The 23,490-nt window shown below is 42.9% G+C and overlaps 1 protein-coding gene across 1 annotated transcript in view; it reads right to left on the bottom strand.

Annotated features, from left to right (window-relative positions):
* Positions 1-472: 472 nt before the first annotated feature.
* The window catches only part of LOC120032741 (zinc finger protein 585A-like), a 40,625-nt gene continuing 17,607 nt past the window's right edge, over positions 473-23,490 (bottom strand). Inside the window, exon 2 of the mRNA XM_038978927.1 lies at positions 473-1,916. Coding sequence (XP_038834855.1) covers positions 628-1,916 — 1,289 coding nt within the window. The 3' untranslated portion in view covers positions 473-627. The remainder of the gene's footprint in view (positions 1,917-23,490) is intronic.

Genomic DNA, 23,490 nt, shown 5'->3' with positions numbered 1-23,490 from the left:
GGAGATATTTCACCTCACTGGTTACAGGACAACCTGCAGAAGACAATCAGCTACATTTTGGAGTGATGCATTGAAATGTAGGAGTCACTAAACAAAGGAACACAACACTTATGTCATCACTCATCGATATCATGTTGAAATCAATTGTGCGAGAGGAGGGAGATGAGGTTGCATGTCCTGTTAAAACTAACAGCTCAAAAACCACACGGAATCTGGGAGTAATGTGTACATCACAGGTTAGAGGACAATTTGTAGAAAACAGCTCGCTACATTTTGTGTTGCATTTTGATTCAAGTGGGTCACCAACATGGTAAGTGTAACACAGCTCTTTTTGTGTGAGTCACTTTTTGTTAAATCAAATAAATAGTACTCTTCCATTTCAGAGCCTGGATTTTCCCCCCGAGGCTAATATCCATATCATGTTGAAATCAAGTAATAAGGAGGCAAACGTTTAGGGTTCTACATTGTGACATCATTAAAATACTCCTACTACAATGTTAAAACATTCTACATTGTGACATCATTTCATTTCATTGATATCATGAAACAACTTCTTCATGTGTGTATTGTGACATTATTCAAATACTCCTACTACAAATGTTAACATTCAACATTAATTCATTGATATCATGAAACAACTCCTTCATGTATTTTCTGATGTTTGATCAGACACCTTTTATCAGAGTATCTCTTGTCACATTGATTACAGCTATAAGGTTTCTCTCCTGTGTGTGTTCTCTGGTGTAAAGTCAGCTGGCCAGATGTAGCAAAACTCTTCCCACATTGATCACAGCTATACGGTTTCTCTCCCGTGTGTGTTCTCCGGTGTGATATCATGCCGCTTAGCTGAGTAAAACTCTTCCCACATTGATCACAGGTATAAGGTTTCTCTCCTGTGTGTGTTCTCTGGTGTCGAGTCAGAATGCTGGATGTATTAAAACTCTTCCCACATTGACCACAGATATAAGATTTCTCACCTGTGTGTGTTCTCTGGTGTTGAGTCAGGCTGCTAGATGAGGAAAAACTCTTCCCACATTGACCACAGATATAAGATTTCTCTCCTGTGTGTGTTCTCTGGTGTACTTTTAGACTACCAGATTGAACAAAACTCTTCCCACATTGACCACAGATATAAGATTTCTCTCCTGTGTGTGTTCTCTGGTGTACTTTTAGATTGCCAGATTGAACAAAACTCTTCCCACATTGAGTACAGCTATAAGGTTTCTCTCCTGTGTGTGTTCTCTGGTGTGACATCAGGCTGCTTTGGCTAATAAAACTCTTCCCACATTCATGACAGCTGTATGGTTTATCTCTTGTCTGTGTTATCTGGTGTGATATCAGGCTGCTTAGGTGAGTAAAACTCTTCCCACATTCATTACAGCTATACGGTTTCTCTCCTGAGTGTGTTCTCTGGTGTGATATCAGGCTGCTTAGCTGAGTAAAACTCTTACCACATTGAGTACAGCTAAAAGGTTTCTCTCCTGTGTGTGTTCTCTGGTGTATCTTCAGATGGTTAGATGTAAAGAAACTCTTCCCACACTGAGTACAGCTATATGGTTTCTCTCCTGTGTGTGTTCTTTGGTGTACAATAAGATGGCTAGATGTATCAAAACTCTTCCCACATTCATCACAGTTATACGGTTTCTCTCGTTTCTCTCCTGTGTGTGTTCTCTGGTGTGATATCAGGGTGCTTAGCCGAGTAAAACTCTTCCCACATATACCACAGCTACAGATATAAGATTTCTCTCCTGTGTGTGTTCTCTGGTGTGATATCAGGCTGGTTGAATGAGTAAAACTCTTCCCACATTGAGTACAGCTATAAGGTTTCTCCACTGTGTGGATTCTCTGATGAATTTTAATGCCTGCTGAGGTGAATCTCTTCCCACCGTCAGAGCAGCAGTGAGGTTTCTTCCCTGAAGATCTCTGCGGGTGTTTCTTGAGGTGTTCTGATGTGGAGAGACTCTTCTCTGCCTTGTCAGCATCATGAGGTTGTTGAGGCTCCCCAGAGGACCCACGGTAGTCCAGTCTCTCTTCTGTGTGAACAAAAAAGTCAGACAGATGGTTAAAGGCCCACAACAGCGGAAATCGACTGTAAAAAGTGATGCCAACAGCATAGCCATGAAGTTGTACAACAATTGACGTCTGTAATGAATGTAATGACTATTTGACATTTGTCTTAAAATGAGCAAGAACAGTCATATTTTGTCTTGTTTTCACATTAGTAGTAACATCTAACCTTGTAGACTAGAAATAAGTTATTCATGTTGTTGAAACTGTAAGTGGTGTGCCAGACGACTTTTGGTCTCCAATATAGGCCCCTTTCTGTGTTTAATAAAACTGCTACACGAGGGCGATGCAAATGCAATTTGGTTGTGGAAACTCCTCCCTGCTAATGAGGAAACCACTAGTTATGGATGTAGTATATCTTCTAATGAGGAAACCGCTAGTTATGGATGTGGTGTATCTGCTAATGAGGAAACCACTAGTTATGGATGCAGTATATCTGGTAATGAGGAAACCACTAGTTATGGATGTAGTATATCTGCTAATGAGGAAACCACTAGTTATGGATGTAGTATGTCTGCTAATGAGGAAACCACTAGTTATGGGTGTGGTATATCTGGTTGTAGAAACTCCTCCCTGCTAATGAGGAAACCAGACACTTCAGAACAAACTTCATTTAGATGTTTTGGGGGAAACAATGTTACTATGGTTACTGTTGTTCCATGTGAATGTTTTCCAATGTGTTACTATGGGTTATAGCAGTGTGGCCTAATAATTTGACATAAATTAACCTGTTTGGGCTGCAGGGGCAGTATTGAGTAGCCAGATAAAAGGTGCCCATTTCAAACGGCCTCGTACTCAATTCTTGCTCGTACAATATGCATATAATTATTACTATTGGATTGAAAACACTCTCTAGTTTCTAAAACCGTTTGAATTATATCTGTGAGTAAAACAGAACTCATTTGGCACAAACTTCCTGACCAGGAAGTCTGAAATCGAGGCTCTGTTCTAGGTCCTGCCTATAAATGGGCATGATACGTATTAGTATACATGCACGTCATACACCTTCCCCTAGATGTCAAGAGGCAGTGAGAGAAGAAATGGAGTGTTTATCTTGGTCTGAAGTGGAATAAATCCTCTTGGAACGACGTGTCACCCATTTCCTGTTTTCTGGAAAGCGCGAGGATGGACCTGGAATTGCCTTCTGAAAAGCTGCCGTTATGGACGACTAATATCTCCGGCTTTGATTTTATTTGATACATGTGACCATATCATCGTAAAGTATGTTTTTTCAATATAGTTTAATCAGATTATTGAAATTTTTTCGGGAGTTTTGCCGTGTTCCGTTCTCTTCCGTTTGTTGACATGGAGAGATTCGTGCCACTTGGCAAGTGTGCTTGCTAAATCGAGAGGGAAAAAGGCCATCCTAAATCCAAACAACGATTGTTCCCGACAAAGGACCCCTTGTACAACATTCTGATGAAAGATCAGCAAAAGTAAGACCCATTCTATGATGCTATTTCATATATCTGTCGTACATGTGAACTAGTCGTTTGCGCCCAGAGTTTGGGTACTCTCTCGCTATAACGTAAACTGGATGTGGTAATGAAGTTATTTTTAGAATTCTAACACGGCGATTTCATTAAGAACTAATGTATCTATCATTTCCTATACAACATGTATTTTTTAGTTATGTTTATGAATAGCTATTTGGTCAGAATATGTGTGTCAGAAAAATATCCGGACGTTGTGGGAAAAATATGCTACATTAGCACAATGTATAACCACTGATTTCAGCTCTAAATATGCACATTTTCGAACAAAACATAAGTGTATGTATAACCTGATGTTATAGGACTGTCATCTGATGAAGCATATCAAGGTTAGTCAAAAATTATATATATTTTGCTGGTTTGTTACGATCGCTAACCTTTGCTACTGGGGAATGGCTTGTGTTTCTGGCTATTGTGGTAAGCTAATATAACGCTATATTGTGTTTTCGCTGTAAAACACTTAATAAATCGGAAATATTGGCTGGAATCACAAGATGCCTGTCTTTCATTTGCTGTACACTATGTATTTTTCAGAAATGTTTTATGATGAGTAATTAGGTATTTGACGTTGGTGTCTAATTATTATGGCTGCTTTCGGTGCAATTTCTGATTGTAGCTGCAATGTAAACTATGCTTTATACCTGAAATATGCACATTTTTCGAACAAAACATAGATTTATTGAATAACATGTTATAAGACTGTCATCTGATGAAGTTGTTTGTTGGTTAGTTTGGTTGGTTCTTGGTTAGTTAGGTTGGCTTTGTGCATGCTACCTGTGCTGTGAAAAATGTCTGTCCTTTTTTGTATTTGGTGGAGAGCTAACATAAATATACGTGCTGTTTTCGCTGTAAAACATTTTAAAAATCGGACATGTTGGCTGGATTCACAAGATGTGTACCTTTCATTTGCTGTATTGGACTTGTTAATGTGTGAAAGTTAAATATTTCTAAAAAATATATTTTGAATTTCGCGCCCTGCACTTGAGCTGGCTGTTGTCATAAGTGTACCGACGTCGGGCTTGCAGCCAGAAGAAGTTAACTTTGATACTTCAAGGAGTCTTAAAATTCAAAATCAGAGAGCCTAATTATCCTTGGTATAACCTTAAAACAGTCCTATACTGGGGAAGCCCTTCATGTTGGAGGGTGTTTCTACAGTACTATACTGGGGAAGCCCTTCATGTTGGAGGGTGTTTCTACAGTACTATACTGGGGAAGCCCTTCATGTTGGAGGGTGTTTCTACAGTACTATACTGGGGAAGCCCTTCATGTTGGAGGGTGTTTCTACAGTACTATACTGGGGAAGCCCTTCATGTTGGAGGGTGTTTCTACAGTACTATACTGGGGAAGCCCTTCATGTTATTTAAACCTTCTTAAAACAATTCCATATAGCTTAGAAGGACCTCCTCTTCAGACAAGGCGTAGACTATAATGGGTTAAACTATCTGAAACTTACATTACTCTGAGACTAGTTATCCTGGGATCTAACATTAGTCAGACTAGTTATCCTTGGATCTAACATTACTCTGAGACTAGTTATCCTGGGATCTTACATCTTACATTACTCAGACTAGTTATCCTGGGGTCTAACATTACTCTGAGACTAGTTATCCTGGGATCTTACATCTTACATTACTCTGAGACTAGTTATCCTGGGATCTAACATTAGTCAGACTAGTTATCCTTGGATCTAACATTACTCTGAGACTAGTTATCCTGGGATCTAACATTACTCTGAGACTAGTTATCCTGGGATCTAACATTACTCTGAGACTAGTTATCCTGGGATCTTACATCTTACATTACTCAGACTAGTTATCCTGGGATCTAACATTACTCTGAGACTAGTTATCCTGGGATCTTACATCTTACATTACTCTGAGACTAGTTATCCTGGGATCTTACATCTTACATTACTCAGACTAGTTATCCTGGGGAATAGTTTTAATACATTTGCAAAAAATCGAAACCTGTTTTTGCTTTGGAATTAGGGGATATTGTGATGGCATTATGGGGTATTGTGATGGCATTAAGGGGCATTGTGATGGCATTATGGGGTATTGTGATGACATTATGGGGTATTGTGTGTAGATTGATGAGGATTTAAAAATGAATAATACATTTTAGAATAAAGGGATGCACCGATATCACATTTTTGGCCAATATTTTTTAAATTTTATCTCTCTAGGTCATGTCAGTAGGTTACAGTAGAATGTATCTCTCTAGGCCATGCCAGTAGGATACAGTAGGTTGTATCTCTCTAGGTCATGCCAGTAGGATACAGTAGGTTGTATCTCTCTAGGTCATGCCAGTAGGTTACAGTAGGTTGTAACTCTCTAGGTCATGCCAGTGGGATACAGTAGGTTGTAACTCTCTAGGTCATGCCAGTAGGTTACAGTAGGTTGTAACTCTCTAGGTCATGCCAGTAGGTTACAGTAGGTTGTAACTCTCTAGGTCATGCCAGTAGGATACAGTAGGTTGTATCTCTCTAGGTCATGCCAGTAGGCTACAGTAGGTTGTAGCTCTCTAGGTCATGCCAGTAGGTTACAGTAGGTTGTAACTCTCTAGGTCATGCCAGTAGGATACAGTAGGTTGTAACTCTCTAGGTCATGCCAGTAGGCTACAGTAGGTTGTATCTCTCTAGGTCATGCCAGTAGGTTACAGTAGGTTGTATCTCTCTCGGTCATGCCAGTGGGCTACAGTAGGTTTTATCTCTCTAGGTCATGTCAGTAGGTTACAGTAGAATGTATCTCTCTAGGCCATGCCAGTAGGATACAGTAGGTTGTATCTCTCTAGGTCATGCCAGTAGGTTACAGTAGGTTGTAACTCTCTAGGTCATGCCAGTATGTTACAGTAGGTTGTAACTCTCTAGGTCATGCCAGTAGGCTACAGTAGGTTGTAACTCTCTAGGTCATGCCAGTAGGCTACAGTAGGTTGTATTTCTCGAGGTCATGCCAGTAGGTTACAGTAGGTTGTAACTCTCTAGGTCATGCCAGTAGGCTACAGTAGGTTGTAACTCTCTAAGTCATGCTAGTAGGATACAGTAGGTTGTATCTCTCTAGGTCAAGCCAGTAAGCTACAGTAGGTTGTATCTCTCTAGGTCATGCCAGTAGGATACAGTATGTTATATCTCTCTAGGTCATGCCAGTAGGTTACAGTAGGTTGTATCTCTCTAGGTCATGCCAGTAGGTTACAGTAGGTTGTAACTCTCTAGGTCATGCTAGTAGGCTACAGTAGGTTTTATCTCTCTAGGTCATGTCAGTAGGTTACAGTAGATTGTATCTCTCTAGGTCATGCCAGTAGGATACAGTAGGTTGTATCTATCTAGGTCATGCCAGTAGGTTACAGTTGGTTGTATCTCTCTAGGTCATGCCAGCAGGTTACAGTAGGTTGTAACTCTCTAGGTCATGCCAGTAGGTTACAGTAGGTTGTATCTCTCTAGGTCATGCTAGTAGGATACAGTAGGTTGTATCTCTAGGTCAAGCCAGTAGGCTACAGTAGGTTGTATCTCTCTAGGACATGCCAGTAGGTTACAGTAGGTTGCATCTCTCTAGGTCATGCCAGTAGACTACAGTAGGTTGGAACTGTCTAGGTCATGCCAGTAGGTTACAGTAGGTTGTATCTCTCTAGGTCATGCTAGTGGGATACAGTAGGTTGTATCCTCTCTAGGTCATGCCAGTACGCTACAGTAGGTTGTATCTCTCTAGGTCATGCCAGTAGGATACAGTAGGTTGTATCTCTCTAGGTCATGCCAGTAGGTTACAGTAGGTTGTATCTCTCTAGGTCATGCCAGTAGGCTACAGTAGGTTGTATCTCTCTAGGACATGCCGGTAGGTTACAGTAGGTTGTATCTCTCTTGGTCATGCCAGTAGGATACAGTAGGTTGTATCTCTCTAGGTCATGCCAGTATGTTACAGTAGGTTGTAACTCTCTAGGTCATGCCAGTATGTTGTAACTCTCTAGGTCATGCCAGTAGGCTCCAGTAGGTTGTATTTCTCTAGGTCATGCCAGTAGGCTACAGTAGGTTGTAACTCTCTAAGTCATGCTAGTAGGATACAGTAGGTTGTATCTCTCTAGGTCATGCCAGTAGGTTACAGTAGGTTGTATCTCTCTAGGTCACGCCAGTAGTTTACAGTAGGTTGTATCTCTCTAGGTCATGCCAGTAGGTTACAGTAGGTTGTATCTCTCTAGGTCATGCTAGTAGGCTACAGTAGGTTGTATCTCTCTAGGTCATGTCAGTAGGTTACAGTAGGTTGTATCTCTCTAGGTCATGCCAGTAGATTACAGTAGGTTGTATCTCTCTATGTCATGCTAGTAGGATACAGTAGGTTGTATCTCTCTAGGTCAAGCCAGTAAGCTACAGTAGATTGTATCTCTCTAGGTCATGCCAGTAGGATACAGTAGGTTGTAACTCTCTAGGTCATGCCAGTATGTTGTAACTCTCTAGGTCATGCCAGTAGGCTCCAGTAGGTTGTATTTCTCTAGGTCATGCCAGTAGGCTACAGTAGGTTGTAACTCTCTAAGTCATGCTAGTAGGATACAGTAGGTTGTATCTCTCTAGGTCACGCCAGTAGGTTACAGTAGGTTGTATCTCTCTAGGTCATGCCAGTAGTTTACAGTAGGTTGTATCTCTCTAGGTCATGCCAGTAGATAACAGTAGGTTGTATCTCTCTAGGTCATGCTAGTAGGCGACAGTAGGTTTTATCTCTCTAGGTCATGTCAGTAGGTTACTGTAGATTGTATCTCTCTAGGTCATGCCAGTAGGTTACAGTTGGTTGTAACTCTCTAGGTCATGTCAGAAGGCTACAGTAGGTTGTAACTCTCTAGGTCATGCCAGTAGATTACAGTAGGTTGTATCTCTCTATGTCATGCTAGTAGGATACAGTAGGTTGTATCTCTCTAGGTCAAGCCAGTAAGCTACAGTAGGTTGTATCTCTCTAGGTCATGCCAGTAGGATACAGTATGTTATATCTCTCTAGGTCATGCCAGTAGGTTACAGTAGGTTGTATCTCTCTAGGTCATGCCAGTAGGTTACAGTAGGTTGTAACTCTCTAGGTCATGCCAGTAGGATACAGTAGGTTGTATCTATCTAGGTCATGCCAGTAGGTTACAGTTGGTTGTATCTCTCTAGGTCATGCCAGCAGGTTACAGTAGGTTGTAACTCTCTAGGTCATGCCAGTAGGTTACAGTAGGTTGTATCTCTCTAGGTCATGCTAGTAGGATACAGTAGGTTGTATCTCTAGGTCAAGCCAGTAGGCTACAGTAGGTTGTATCTCTCTAGGACATGCCAGTAGGTTACAGTAGGTTGCATCTCTCTAGGTCATGCTAGTAGGATACAGTAGGTTGTATCTCTCTAGGTCATGCCAGTAGGTTACAGTAGGTTGTATCTCTCTAGGTCATGCCAGTAGTTTACAGTAGGTTGTATCTCTCTAGGTCATGCCAGTAGATAACAGTAGGTTGTATCTCTCTAGGTCATGCTAGTAGGCGACAGTAGGTTTTATCTCTCTAGGTCATGTCAGTAGGTTACAGTAGATTGTATCTCTCTAGGTCATGCCAGTAGGTTACAGTTGGTTGTAACTCTCTAGGTCATGTCAGAAGGCTACAGTAGGTTGTAACTCTCTAGGTCATGCCAGTAGATTACAGTAGGTTGTATCTCTCTATGTCATGCTAGTAGGATACAGTAGGTTGTATCTCTCTAGGTCAAGCCAGTAAGCTACAGTAGGTTGTATCTCTCTAGGTCATGCCAGTAGGATACAGTATGTTATATCTCTCTAGGTCATGCCAGTAGGTTACAGTAGGTTGTATCTCTCTAGGTCATGCCAGTAGGTTACAGTAGGTTGTATCTCTCTAGGTCATGCCAGTAGGTTACAGTAGGTTTTATCTCTCTAGGTCATGTCAGTAGGTTACAGTAGATTGTATCTCTCTAGGTCATGCCAGTAGGATACAGTATGTTATATCTCTCTAGGTCATGCCAGTAGGTTACAGTAGGTTGTATCTCTCTAGGTCATGCCAGTAGGTTACAGTAGGTTGTAACTCTCTAGGTCATGCCAGTAGGATACAGTAGGTTGTATCTATCTAGGTCATGCCAGTAGGTTACAGTTGGTTGTATCTCTCTAGGTCATGCCAGCAGGTTACAGTAGGTTGTAACTCTCTAGGTCATGCCAGTAGGTTACAGTAGGTTGTATCTCTCTAGGTCATGCTAGTAGGATACAGTAGGTTGTATCTCTAGGTCAAGCCAGTAGGCTACAGTAGGTTGTATCTCTCTAGGACATGCCAGTAGGTTACAGTAGGTTGCATCTCTCTAGGTCATGCTAGTAGGATACAGTAGGTTGTATCTCTCTAGGTCATGCCAGTAGGTTACAGTAGGTTGTATCTCTCTAGGTCATGCCAGTAGTTTACAGTAGGTTGTATCTCTCTAGGTCATGCCAGTAGATAACAGTAGGTTGTATCTCTCTAGGTCATGCTAGTAGGCGACAGTAGGTTTTATCTCTCTAGGTCATGTCAGTAGGTTACAGTAGATTGTATCTCTCTAGGTCATGCCAGTAGGTTACAGTTGGTTGTAACTCTCTAGGTCATGTCAGAAGGCTACAGTAGGTTGTAACTCTCTAGGTCATGCCAGTAGATTACAGTAGGTTGTATCTCTCTATGTCATGCTAGTAGGATACAGTAGGTTGTATCTCTCTAGGTCAAGCCAGTAAGCTACAGTAGGTTGTATCTCTCTAGGTCATGCCAGTAGGATACAGTATGTTATCTCTCTCTAGGTCATGCCAGTAGGTTACAGTAGGTTGTATCTCTCTAGGTCATGCCAGTAGGTTACAGTAGGTTGTAACTCTCTAGGTCATGCCAGTAGGTTACAGTAGGTTTTATCTCTCTAGGTCATGTCAGTAGGTTACAGTAGATTGTATCTCTCTAGGTCATGCCAGTAGGATACAGTAGGTTGTATCTATCTAGGTCATGCCAGTAGGTTACAGTTGGTTGTATCTCTCTAGGTCATGCCAGCAGGTTACAGTAGGTTGTAACTCTCTAGGTCATGCCAGTAGGTTACAGTAGGTTGTATCTCTCTAGGTCATGCTAGTAGGATACAGTAGGTTGTATCTCTAGGTCAAGCCAGTAGGCTACAGTAGGTTGTATCTCTCTAGGACATGCCAGTAGGTTACAGTAGGTTGCATCTCTCTAGGTCATGCCAGTAGACTACAGTAGGTTGGAACTGTCTAGGTCATGCCAGTAGGTTACAGTAGGTTGTATCTCTCTAGGTCATGCTAGTGGGATACAGTAGGTTGTATCCTCTCTAGGTCATGCCAGTAGGCTACAGTAGGTTGTATCTCTCTAGGTCATGCCAGTAGGATACAGTAGGTTGTATATATCTAGGTCATGCCAGTAGGATACAGCAGGTTGTATCTCTCTAGGTCATGCCAGTAGGCTACAGTAGGTTGTATCTCTCTAGGACATGCCGGTAGGTTACAGTAGGTTGTATCTCTCTTGGTCATGCCAGTAGGATACAGTAGGTTGTATCTCTCTAGGTCATGCCAGTATGTTACAGTAGGTTGTAACTCTCTAGGTCATGCCAGTATGTTGTAACTCTCTAGGTCATGCCAGTAGGCTCCAGTAGGTTGTATTTCTCTAGGTCATGCCAGTAGGTTACAGTAGGTTGTAACTCTCTAGGTCATGCCAGTAGGCTACAGTAGGTTGTAAATCTCTAGGTCATGCCAGTAGGTTACAGTAGGTTGTATCTCTCTAGGTCATGTCAGTAGGTTACAGTAGGTTGTATCTCTCTAGGTCATGCCAGTAGATTACAGTAGGTTGTATCTCTCTATGTCATGCTAGTAGGATACAGTAGGTTGTATCTCTCTAGGTCAAGCCAGTAAGCTACAGTAGATTGTATCTCTCTAGGTCATGCCAGTAGAATACAGTAGGTTGTAACTCTCTAGGTCATGTCAGAAGGCTACAGTAGGTTGTAACTCTCTAGGTCATGCCAGTAGATTACAGTAGGTTGTATCTCTCTATGTCATGCTAGTAGGATACAGTAGGTTGTATCTCTCTAGGTCAAGCCAGTAAGCTACAGTAGGTTGTATCTCTCTAGGTCATGCCAGTATGTTACAGTAGGTTGTAACTCTCTAGGTCATGCCAGTATGTTGTAACTCTCTAGGTCATGCCAGTAGGCTCCAGTAGGTTGTATTTCTCTAGGTCATGCCAGTAGGTTACAGTAGGTTGTAACTCTCTAGGTCATGCCAGTAGGCTACAGTAGGTTGTAAATCTCTAAGTCATGCTAGTAGGATACAGTAGGTTGTATCTCTCTAGGTCATGCCAGTAGGTTACAGTAGGTTGTATCTCTCTAGGTCATGCCAGTAGGTTACAGTAGGTTGTATCTCTCTAGGTCATGCTAGTAGGCTACAGTAGGTTGTATCTCTCTAGGTCATGTCAGTAGGTTACAGTAGGTTGTATCTCTCTAGGTCATGCCAGTAGATTACAGTAGGTTGTATCTCTCTATGTCATGCTAGTAGGATACAGTAGGTTGTATCTCTCTAGGTCAAGCCAGTAAGCTACAGTAGATTGTATCTCTCTAGGTCATGCCAGTAGGATACAGTAGGTTGTACCTATCTAGGTCATGCCAGTAGGTTACAGTTGGTTGTATCTCTCTAGGTCATGCCAGTAGCCTACAGTAGGTTGTAACTCTCAAGGTCATGCTAGTAGGATACAGTAGGTTGTATCTCTCTAGGTCATGCAAGTAGTTTACAGTAGGTTGTATCTCTCTAGGTCATGCCAGTAGGTTACAGTAGGTTGTATCTCTCTAGGTCATGCCAGTAGTTTAAAGTAGGTTGTATCTCTCTAGGTCATGCCAGTAGGTTACAGTAGGTTGTATCTCTCTAGGTCATGCTAGTAGGATACAGTAGGTTGTATCTCTAGGTCAAGCCAGTAGCCTACAGTAGGTTGTATCTCTCTAGGTCATGCCAGTAGGTTACAGTAGGTTGCATCTCTCTAGGTCATGCCAGTAGACTACAGTAGGTTGGAACTGTCTAGGTCATGCCAGTATGTTACAGAAGGTTGTATCTCTCTATGTCATGCTAGTGGGATACAGTAGGTTGTATCCTCTCTAGGTCATGCCAGTAGGCTACAGTAGGTTGTATCTCTCTAGGTCATGCCAGTAGGATACAGTAGGTTGTATCTCTCTAGGTCATGCCAGTAGGTTACAGTAGGTTGTATCTCTCTAGGTCATGCCAGTAGTTTACAGTAGGTTGTATCTCTCTAGGTCATGCCAGTAGATAACAGTAGGTTGTATCTCTCTAGGTCATGCTAGTAGGCGACAGTAGGTTTTATCTCTCTAGGTCATGCCAGTAGGTTACAGTAGGTTGTAACTCTCTAGGTCATGCCAGTAGGTTACAGTAGGTTTTATCTCTCTAGGTCATGTCAGTAGGTTACAGTAGATTGTATCTCTCTAGGTCATGCCAGTAGGATACAGTAGGTTGTATCTATCTAGGTCATGCCAGTAGGTTACAGTTGGTTGTATCTCTCTAGGTCATGCCAGCAGGTTACAGTAGGTTGTAACTCTCTAGGTCATGCCAGTAGGTTACAGTAGGTTGTATCTCTCTAGGTCATGCTAGTAGGATACAGTAGGTTGTATCTCTAGGTCAAGCCAGTAGGCTACAGTAGGTTGTATCTCTCTAGGACATGCCAGTAGGTTACAGTAGGTTGCATCTCTCTAGGTCATGCCAGTAGACTACAGTAGGTTGGAACTGTCTAGGTCATGCCAGTAGGTTACAGTAGGTTGTATCTCTCTAGGTCATGCTAGTGGGATACAGTAGGTTGTATCCTCTCTAGGTCATGCCAGTAGGCTACAGTAGGTTGTATCTCTCTAGGTCATGCCAGTAGGATACAGTAGGTTGTATATATCTAGGTCATGCCAGTAGGATACAGCAGGTTGTATCTCTCTAGGTCATGCCAGTAGGCTACAGTAGGTTGTATCTCTCTAGGACATGCCAGTATGTTACAGTAGGTTGTAACTCTCTAGGTCATGCCAGTATGTTGTAACTCTCTAGGTCATGCCAGTAGGCTACAGTAGGTTGTATTTCTCTAGGTCATGCCAGTAGGTTACAGTAGGTTGTAACTCTCTAGGTCATGCCAGTAGGCTACAGTAGGTTGTTTCTCTCTAGGTCATGCCAGTAGGTTACAGTAGGTTGTATCTCTCTAGGTCATGCCAGTAGTTTACAGTAGGTTGTATCTCTCTAGGTCATGCCAGTAGGTTACAGTAGGTTGTATCTCTCTAGGTCATGCTAGTAGGCTACAGTAGGTTGTATCTCTCTAGGTCATGTCAGTAGGTTACAGTAGGTTGTATCTCTCTAGGTCATGCCAGTAGATTACAGTAGGTTGTATCTCTCTATGTCATGCTAGTAGGATACAGTAGGTTGTATCTCTCTAGGTCAAGCCAGTAAGCTACAGTAGATTGTATCTCTCTAGGTCATGCCAGTAGGATACAGTAGGTTGTACCTATCTAGGTCATGCCAGTAGGTTACAGTTGGTTGTATCTCTCTAGGTCATGCCAGTAGCCTACAGTAGGTTGTATCTCTCAAGGTCATGCTAGTAGGATACAGTAGGTTGTATCTCTCTAGGTCATGCAAGTAGTTTACAGTAGGTTGTATCTCTCTAGGTCATGCCAGTAGGTTACAGTAGGTTGTATCTCTCTAGGTCATGCCAGTAGTTTAAAGTAGGTTGTATCTCTCTAGGTCATGCCAGTAGGTTACAGTAGGTTGTATCTCTCTAGGTCATGCTAGTAGGATACAGTAGGTTGTATCTCTAGGTCAAGCCAGTAGCCTACAGTAGGTTGTATCTCTCTAGGTCATGCCAGTAGGTTACAGTAGGTTGCATCTCTCTAGGTCATGCCAGTAGACTACAGTAGGTTGGAACTGTCTAGGTCATGCCAGTATGTTACAGAAGGTTGTATCTCTCTAGGTCATGCTAGTGGGATACAGTAGGTTGTATCCTCTCTAGGTCATGCCAGTAGGCTACAGTAGGTTGTATCTCTCTAGGTCATGCCAGTAGGATACAGTAGGTTGTATCTCTCTAGGTCATGCCAGTAGGTTACAGTAGGTTGTAACTCTCTAGGTCATGTCAGAAGGCTACAGTAGGTTGTAACTCTCTAGGTCATGCCAGTAGATTACAGTAGGTTGTATCTCTCTATGTCATGCTAGTAGGATACAGTAGGTTGTATCTCTCTAGGTCAAGCCAGTAAGCTACAGTAGGTTGTATCTCTCTAGGTCATGCCAGTAGGATACAGTATGTTATATCTCTCTAGGTCATGCCAGTAGGTTACAGTAGGTTGTATCTCTCTAGGTCATGCCAGTAGGTTACAGTAGGTTGTAACTCTCTAGGTCATGCCAGTAGGTTACAGTAGGTTTTATCTCTCTAGGTCATGTCAGTAGGTTACAGTAGATTGTATCTCTCTAGGTCATGCCAGTAGGATACAGTAGGTTGTATCTATCTAGGTCATGCCAGTAGGTTACAGTTGGTTGTATCTCTCTAGGTCATGCCAGCAGGTTACAGTAGGTTGTAACTCTCTAGGTCATGCCAGTAGGTTACAGTAGGTTGTATCTCTCTAGGTCATGCTAGTAGGATACAGTAGGTTGTATCTCTAGGTCAAGCCAGTAGGCTACAGTAGGTTGTATCTCTCTAGGACATGCCAGTAGGTTACAGTAGGTTGCATCTCTCTAGGTCATGCCAGTAGACTACAGTAGGTTGGAACTGTCTAGGTCATGCCAGTAGGTTACAGTAGGTTGTATCTCTCTAGGTCATGCTAGTGGGATACAGTAGGTTGTATCCTCTCTAGGTCATGCCAGTAGGCTACAGTAGGTTGTATCTCTCTAGGTCATGCCAGTAGGATACAGTAGGTTGTATATATCTAGGTCATGCCAGTAGGATACAGCAGGTTGTATCTCTCTAGGTCATGCCAGTAGGCTACAGTAGGTTGTATCTCTCTAGGACATGCCGGTAGGTTACAGTAGGTTGTATCTCTCTAGGTCATGCTAGTAGGATACAGTAGGTTGTATCTCTAGGTCAAGCCAGTAGCCTACAGTAGGTTGTATCTCTCTAGGTCATGCCAGTAGGATACAGTAGGTTGTATCTCTCTAGGTCATGCCAGTAGGTTACAGTAGGTTGTAACTCTCTAGGTCATGCCAGTAGGTTACAGTAGGTTGTAACTCTCTAGGTCATGCCAGTAGGTTACAGTAGGTTGTAACTCTCTAGGTCATGCCAGTAGGAAACAGTAGGTTGTAACTCTCTAGGTCATGACAGTAGGATACAGTAGGTTGTAACTCCAGTAGGAGTTTTAGGAGTAGGAGTTTTTAGGTTGTAACTCTCTAGGTCATGCCAATAGGTTACAGTAGGTTGTAACTCTCTAGGTCATGCCAGTAGGATACAGTAGGTTGTATCTCTCTAGGTCATGCCAGTATGTTGTAACTCTCTAGGTCATGCCAGTAGGCTCCAGTAGGTTGTATTTCTCTAGGTCATGCCAGTAGGTTACAGTAGGTTGTAACTCTCTAGGTCATGCCAGTAGGCTACAGTAGGTTGTAAATCTCTAAGTCATGCTAGTAGGATACAGTAGGTTGTATCTCTCTAGGTCATGCCAGTAGGTTACAGTAGGTTGTATCTCTCTAGGTCATGCCAGTAGGTTACAGTAGGTTGTATCTCTCTAGGTCATGCTAGTAGGCTACAGTAGGTTGTATCTCTCTAGGTCATGTCAGTAGGTTACAGTAGGTTGTATCTCTCTAGGTCATGCCAGTAGATTACAGTAGGTTGTATCTCTCTATGTCATGCTAGTAGGATACAGTAGGTTGTATCTCTCTAGGTCAAGCCAGTAAGCTACAGTAGATTGTATCTCTCTAGGTCATGCCAGTAGGATACAGTAGGTTGTACCTATCTAGGTCATGCCAGTAGGTTACAGTTGGTTGTATCTCTCTAGGTCATGCCAGTAGCCTACAGTAGGTTGTAACTCTCAAGGTCATGCTAGTAGGTTACAGTAGGTTGTATCTCTCTAGGTCATGCCAGTAGTTTAAAGTAGGTTGTATCTCTCTAGGTCATGCCAGTAGGTTACAGTAGGTTGTATCTCTCTAGGTCATGCTAGTAGGATACAGTAGGTTGTATCTCTAGGTCAAGCCAGTAGCCTACAGTAGGTTGTATCTCTCTAGGTCATGCCAGTAGGTTACAGTAGGTTGCATCTCTCTAGGTCATGCCAGTAGACTACAGTAGGTTGGAACTGTCTAGGTCATGCAAGTATGTTACAGAAGGTTGTATCTCTCTAGGTCATGCTAGTGGGATACAGTAGGTTGGTATCCTCTCTAGGTCATGCCAGTAGGCTACAGTAGGTTGTATCTCTCTAGGTCATGCCCAGTAGGATACAGTAGGGTTGTATCTCTCTAGGTCATGCCAGTAGGTTACAGTAGGTTGTAACTCTCTAGTCCATGTCAGAAGGCTACAGTAGTTGTAACTCTCTAGGTCATGGCCAGTAGATTACAGTAGGTTGTATCTCTCTATGTCATGCTAGTAGGATACAGTAGTTTGTATCTCTCTAGGTCCAAGCCAGTAAGCTACAGTAGGTTGTATCTCTCTAGGTCATGCCAGTAAGGATACATTAGGTTATATCTCTCTACGGTCATGCCAGTAGGTTACAGTAGGGTTGTATCTCTCTAGGTCATGTCCAGTAGGTTACAGGTCATGCTAGGGGATACAGAGTTGTATCTCTCTAGGTCATGCAGTAGGACAGCTAGGTTGTATCTCTCTAGGTCATGCCAGTAGGATACAGTAGGTTGTATCTCTCTAGGTGCATGTACCAGGAGGTTTACAGTAGGTTGTAACTCTCTAGGTCATGCCAGTAGGATACAGTAGGTTGTATCTCTCTAGGTCATGCCAGTAGGTTACAGTAGGTTGTAAACTCTCAGGTCATGCCAGTAGGATTACAGTAGTTTAACTCTCTAGGTCATGCCAGGTACAGTAGGTTGTATTAATCTAGGTCATGCCATAGGATACAGTAGGTTGTATCTTCTAGGTCCTGCCAGTAGGCTACAGTAGGTTGTAGTCTCTAGGTCATGCCAGTAGGTTACAGTAGGTTGTAACTCTCTAGGTCATGCCAGTAGGAACAGTAGGTTGTAACTCTCTAGGTCAGCCAGTAGGTAACAGTAGGTTGTAACTCCAGTAGGAGTTTTAGGAGTAGGAGTTTTAGGTTGTATACTCTCTAGGTCATGCCAGTAGTGGTTACAGTAGGTTGTAACTCTCAGTCATGCCAGTAGGATACAGTAGGTTGTATCTCTCTAGGTCATGCCAGTAGGCTACAGTAGGTTGAAGCTCTCTAGGTCATGCCAGTAGGTTACAGTAGGTTGTAACTCTCTAGGTCATGCCAGTAGGATACAGTAGGTTGTATCTCTCTAGGTCATGCCAGTAGTTACAGTAGGTTGTAACTCTCTAGGTCATGCCAGTTGTACAGTAGGTTGTAACTCTCTAGGTCATGCCAGTAGGTTACAGTAGGTTGTAACTCTCTAGGTCATGCCAGTATGTTACAGTAGCTTGTAACTCTCTAGGTCATGCCAGTAGGATACAGTAGGTTGTAACTCTCTAGGTCAAGCCAGTAGGATGCAGTAGGATGTAACTCTCTAGGTCATGCCAGTAGGCTACAGTAGGTTGTATCTCTCTAGGTCATGCCCGTAGGTTACAGTAGGTTGTAACTCTCTAGGTCATGCCAGTAGGCTACAGTAGGTTGTAACTATCTAAGTCATGCTAGTAGGATACAGTAGGTTGTAACTCTCTAGGTCATGCCAGTAGGTTACAGTTGGTTGTAACTCTCTAGGTCATGTCAGAAGGCTACAGTAGGTTGTAACTCTCTAGGTCATGCCAGTAGGTTACAGTAGGTGTATCTCCTAGGTCATCCAGTAGATTACAGTAGGTTGTATCTCTCTATGTCATGCTAGAGGATACAGTAGGTTGTATCTCTCTAGGTCATGCCAGTAGGTTACAGTAGGTTGTATCTCTCTAGGTCATGCCAGTAGGATACAGTAGGTTGTATCTATCTAGGTCATGCCAGTAGGTTACAGTTGGTTGTATCTCTCTAGGTCATGCCAGTAGCCTACAGTAGATTGTATCTCTCTAGGTCATGCCAGTAGGATACAGTAGGTTGTATTTCTCTAGGTCATGCCAGTAGGCTACAGTAGGTTGTATCTCTCTAGGTCATGCCAGTAGGTTACAGTAGGTTGTAACTCTCTAGGTCATGCCAGTATGTTACAGTAGCTTGTAACTCTCTAGGTCATGCCAGTAGGCTACAGTAGGTTGTAACTCTCTAGGTCAAGCCAGTAGGATGCAGTAGGATGTAACTCTCTAGGTCATGCCAGTAGGCGACAGTAGGTTGTATCTCTCTAGGTCATGCCAGTAGGTTACAGTAGGTTGTAACTCTCTAGGTCATGAAAGTAGGCTACAGTAGGTGTAACTATCTAAGTCATGCTAGTAGGATACAGTAGGTTGTATCTCTAGGTCAAGCCAGTAGGCTACAGTAGGTTGTATCTCTCTAGGTCATGCCAGTAGGTTACAGTAGGTTGCATCTCTCTAGGTCATGCCAGTAGACTACAGTAGGTTGAATGTCTAGGTCATGCCAGTAGGTTACAGAAGGTTGTATCTCTCTAGGTCATGCTAGTGGATACAGTAGTTTGTATCTCTCTAGGTCATGCAGTAGGTACAGTAGGTTGTATCTCTCTAGGTCATGCCAGTAGGATACAGTAGGTTGTATCTCTCTAGGTCATGCCAGTAGGATACAGTAGGTTGTAACTCTCTAGGTCATGCCAGTAGGTTGTAACTCTCTAGGTCATGCCAGTAGGATACAGTAGGTTGTATCTCTCTAGGTCATGCCAGTAGGCTACAGTAGGTTGTACTCTCTAGGTCATCCAGTAGGTTACCAGTAGGTTGTAACTCTCTAGGTCATGCCAGTAGGAACAGTAGGTTGTAAATCTCTAGGTCATGCCAGTAGGATACAGTAGGTTGTAACTCCATAGGGTTTAGGAGTAGGAGTTTTAGGTTGTAACTCTCTAGGTCATGCCAGTAGGTACAGTAGTTTGTAACTCTCTAGGTCATGCCAGTAGGATACAGTAGGTTGTATCTCTCTAGGTCATGCCAGTAGGCTACAGTAGGGTGTAGCTCTCTAAGTCATGCAGTAGGTTACAGTTGGTTGTAATCTCTAGGTCATGCCAGTAGGATACAGTAGGTTGTAATCTCTCTAGGTCATGCCAGTAGGTACAGTAGGTTGTAACTCTCTAGTCTTGCCAGTATGTTACGTAGGTTGTACTCTCTAGGTCATGCCAGTAAGCTACAGTAGGTTGTAACTCTCTAGGTCATGCCAGTAGGTACAGAGATTGTAACTCTCTAGGTCAAGCCAGTAGGATACAGTAGGTTGTAACTCCCTAGGTATGCCAGTAGGCTACAGTAGGTTGTATCTCTCTAGGTCATGCCAGTAGGTTACAGTAGGTTGTATTTCTCGGTCAGGCAGTGGCTACAGTAGGTTTTATCCTCTAGGTCATGTCAGTAGGTTACAGTAGAATGTATCTCTCTAGGCATGCCAGTAGTACAGTGTTGTATCTCTCTAGGTCAAGCCAGTAGGTTACAGTGGTTGTAACTCTCTAGGTCATGCCAGTATGTTACAGTAGGTTGTAACTCTCTAGGTCATGCCAGTAGGATACAGTAGGTTGTATCTCTCTAGGTCATGCCAGTAGGCTACAGTAGGTTGTATCTCTCTAGGTCATGCCAGTAGGCTACAGTAGGTTGTAACTCTCTAGGTCATGCCAGTATGTTACAGTAGCTTGTAACTCTCTAGGTCATGCCAGTAGGATACAGTAGGTTGTAATCTCTAGGTCAAGCAGTAGGATGCAGTAGGATGTAACTCTCTAGGTCATGCCAGTAGGCTACAGTAGGTTGTATCTCTCTAGGTCATGCCGTAGGTTACAGTAGGTTGTAACTCTCTAGGTCATGCCGTAGGTACAGGAGGATTTGTAACTATCTAAGGTCATGCTAGTAGGATACAGTAGGTTGTATCTCTCTAGGTCATGCAAGTAGTTTACAGTAGGTTGTATCTCTCTAGGTCACAGCCGTAGGTTACAGTAGGTTGTATATCTCTAGGTCATGCCAGTAGTTACAGTAGGTTGTATCTCTCTAGGTCATGCCAGTAGGTTGTAGTAGGTTGTACTCTCTAGTCATCTGTAGGATACAGTAGGTTGTATCTCTAGGTCAAGCCAGTAGGCCTACAGTAGGTTGTAGCTCTCTAGGTCATGCCAGTAGGTTACAGTAGGTTGTAACTCTCTAGGTCATGCCAGTAGGATACAGTAGGTTGTATCTCTCTAGGTCATGCCAGTAGGTTACAGTAGGTTGTAACTCTCTAGGTCATGCCAGTATGTTACAGTAGGTTGTAACTCTCTAGGTCATGCCAGTAAGCTACAGTAGGTTGTAACTCTCCAGGTCATGACAGTAGGCTACAGTAGGTTGTATTTCTCGAGGTCATGCCAGTAGGTTACAGTAGGTTGTAACTCTCTAGGTCATGCCAGTAGGCTACAGTAGGTTGTAACTCTCTAAGTCATGCTAGTAGGATACAGTAGGTTGTATCTCTCTAAGTCATTCCAGTAGGTTACAGTAGGTTGTATCTCTCTAGGTCATGCCAGTAGTTTACAGTAGGTTGTATCTCTCTAGGTCATGCCAGTAGATAACAGCAGGTTGTATCTCTCTAGGTCATGCTAGTAGGCGACAGTAGGTTTTATCTCTCTAGGTCATGTCAGTAGGTTACAGTAGATTGTATCTCTCTAGGTATGCCAGTAGGTACAGTTGGTTGTAACTCTCTAGGTCAGGTCAGAAGGCTACAGTAGGTTGTAACTCTCTAGGTCATGCCATAGATTACAGTAGGTTGTATCTCTCTAGTCATGCTAGTAGGATACAGTAGGTTGTATCTCTCTCTAGGTCAAGCCAGTAAGCTACAGTAGGTTGTATCTCTCTAGGTCATGCCAGTAGGTTACAGTATGTTATATCTCTAGGTCATGCCAGTAGTTTACAGTAGGTTGTATCTCTCTAGGTCATGCCAGTAGGTTACAGTAGGTGTAATCTCTCTAGGTCATGCTAGTAGGTTACAGTAGGTTTTATCTCTCTAGGTCATGTCATAGGTTACAGTAGATTGTATCTCTGGTCATGCCAGTAGGATACAGTAGGTTGTATCTATCTAGGTCATGCCAGTAGGTTACAGTTGGTTGTATCTCTCTAGGTCAGCCAGTAGGTTACAGTAGGTTGTAACTCTCTAGGTCATGCCAGTAGGTTACAGTAGGTTGTATCTCTCTAGGTCATGCTAGTAGGATACAGTAGGTTGTATCTCTAGGTCAAGCCAGTAGGCTACAGTAGGTTGTATCTCTCTAGGACATGCCAGTAGGTTACAGTAGGTTGCATCTCTTTAGGTCATGCCAGTAGACTACAGAAGGTTGGAACTGTCTAGGTCATGCCAGTAGGTTACAGTAGGTTGTATCTCTCTAGGTCATGCTAGTGGGATACAGTAGGTTGTATCCTCACTAGGTCATGCCAGTAGGCTACAGTAGGTTGTACCTCTCTAGGTCATGCCAGTAGGATACAGTAGGTTGTATCTCTCTAGGTCATGCCAGTAGGCTACAGTAGGTTGTATCTCTCTAGGACATGCCGGTAGGTTACAGTAGGTTGTATCTCTCTAGGTCATGCCAGTATGTTACAGTAGGTTGTAACTCTCTAGGTCATGCCAGTATGTTGTAACTCTCTAGGTCATGCCAGTAGGCTACAGTAGGTTGTATCTCTCTTGGTCATGCCAGTAGGATACAGTAGGTTGTATCTCTCTAGGTCATGCCAGTATGTTACAGTAGGTTGTAACTCTCTAGGTCATGCCAGTATGTTGTAACTCTCTAGGTCATGCCAGTAGGCTACAGTAGGTTGTAACTCTCTAGGTCAAGCCAGTAGGATGCAGTAGGTTGTAACTCTCTAGGTCATGCCAGTAGGCTACAGTAGGTTGTATCTCTCTAGGTCATGCCAGTAGTTTACAGTAGGTTGTATCTCTCTAGGTCATGCCAGTAGGTACAGTAGGTTGTATTCTCTAGGTCATGCTAGTAGGATACAGTAGGTTGTATCTCTAGGTCAAGGCAGTAGGCTACAGTAGGTGTATCTCTCTAGGGATGCCAGTAGGTTACAGTAGGTTGTATCTTCTAGGTCATGCCAGTAGGTTACAGTAGGTTGTAACTCTCTAGGTCATGCCAGTAGGTTACAGTTGGTTGTAACTCTAGGTCATGCCAGTAGGCTACAGTAGGTTGTAACTCTCTAGGTCATGCCAGTAGGTTACAGTAGGTTGTATCTCTCTCTGTCATGCTAGTAGGTTACAGTAGGTTGTATCTCTCTAGGTCATGCCAGTAGGTTACAGTTGGTTGTATCTCTCTAGGTCATGCCAGTAGCCTACAGTAGGTTGTAACTCTCCAGGTCATGCCAGCAGGATACAGTAGGTTGTATCTCTCTAGGTCATGCCAGTAAGTTACAGTATCAATCAATCAATCAAGTTTATTTTATATAGCCCTTCGTACATCAGCTAATATCTCGAAGTGCTGTACAGAGACCCAGCCTAAAACCCCAAACAGCTAGAATGCAGGTGTAGAAGCAGGGTGGCTAGGAAAAACTCCCTAGAAAGGCCAACAGTAGGTTGTAACTCTCTAGGTCATGCCAGTAGGTAACAGTAGGTTGTAACTCTCTAGGTCATGCCAGTAGGATACAGCAGGTTGTATCTCTCTAGGTCATGCCAGTAGGCTACAGTAGGTTGTATCCAAGTGGAAACAATTATCAACCCAATGTGGAAAGTGTCGAATTTGGTCAACAACAAAATGAAAGGCTTATTTGCTACGTGAGGTTTACTTGAACCAACAGAAGTCTCGTA

This window comes from Salvelinus namaycush, chromosome 39 (assembly GCF_016432855.1).
Source record: "Salvelinus namaycush isolate Seneca chromosome 39, SaNama_1.0, whole genome shotgun sequence".
In the NCBI taxonomy this organism is placed as follows: domain Eukaryota; kingdom Metazoa; phylum Chordata; class Actinopteri; order Salmoniformes; family Salmonidae; genus Salvelinus; species Salvelinus namaycush.
This window is presented reverse-complemented; position numbering and strand designations above follow the sequence as displayed.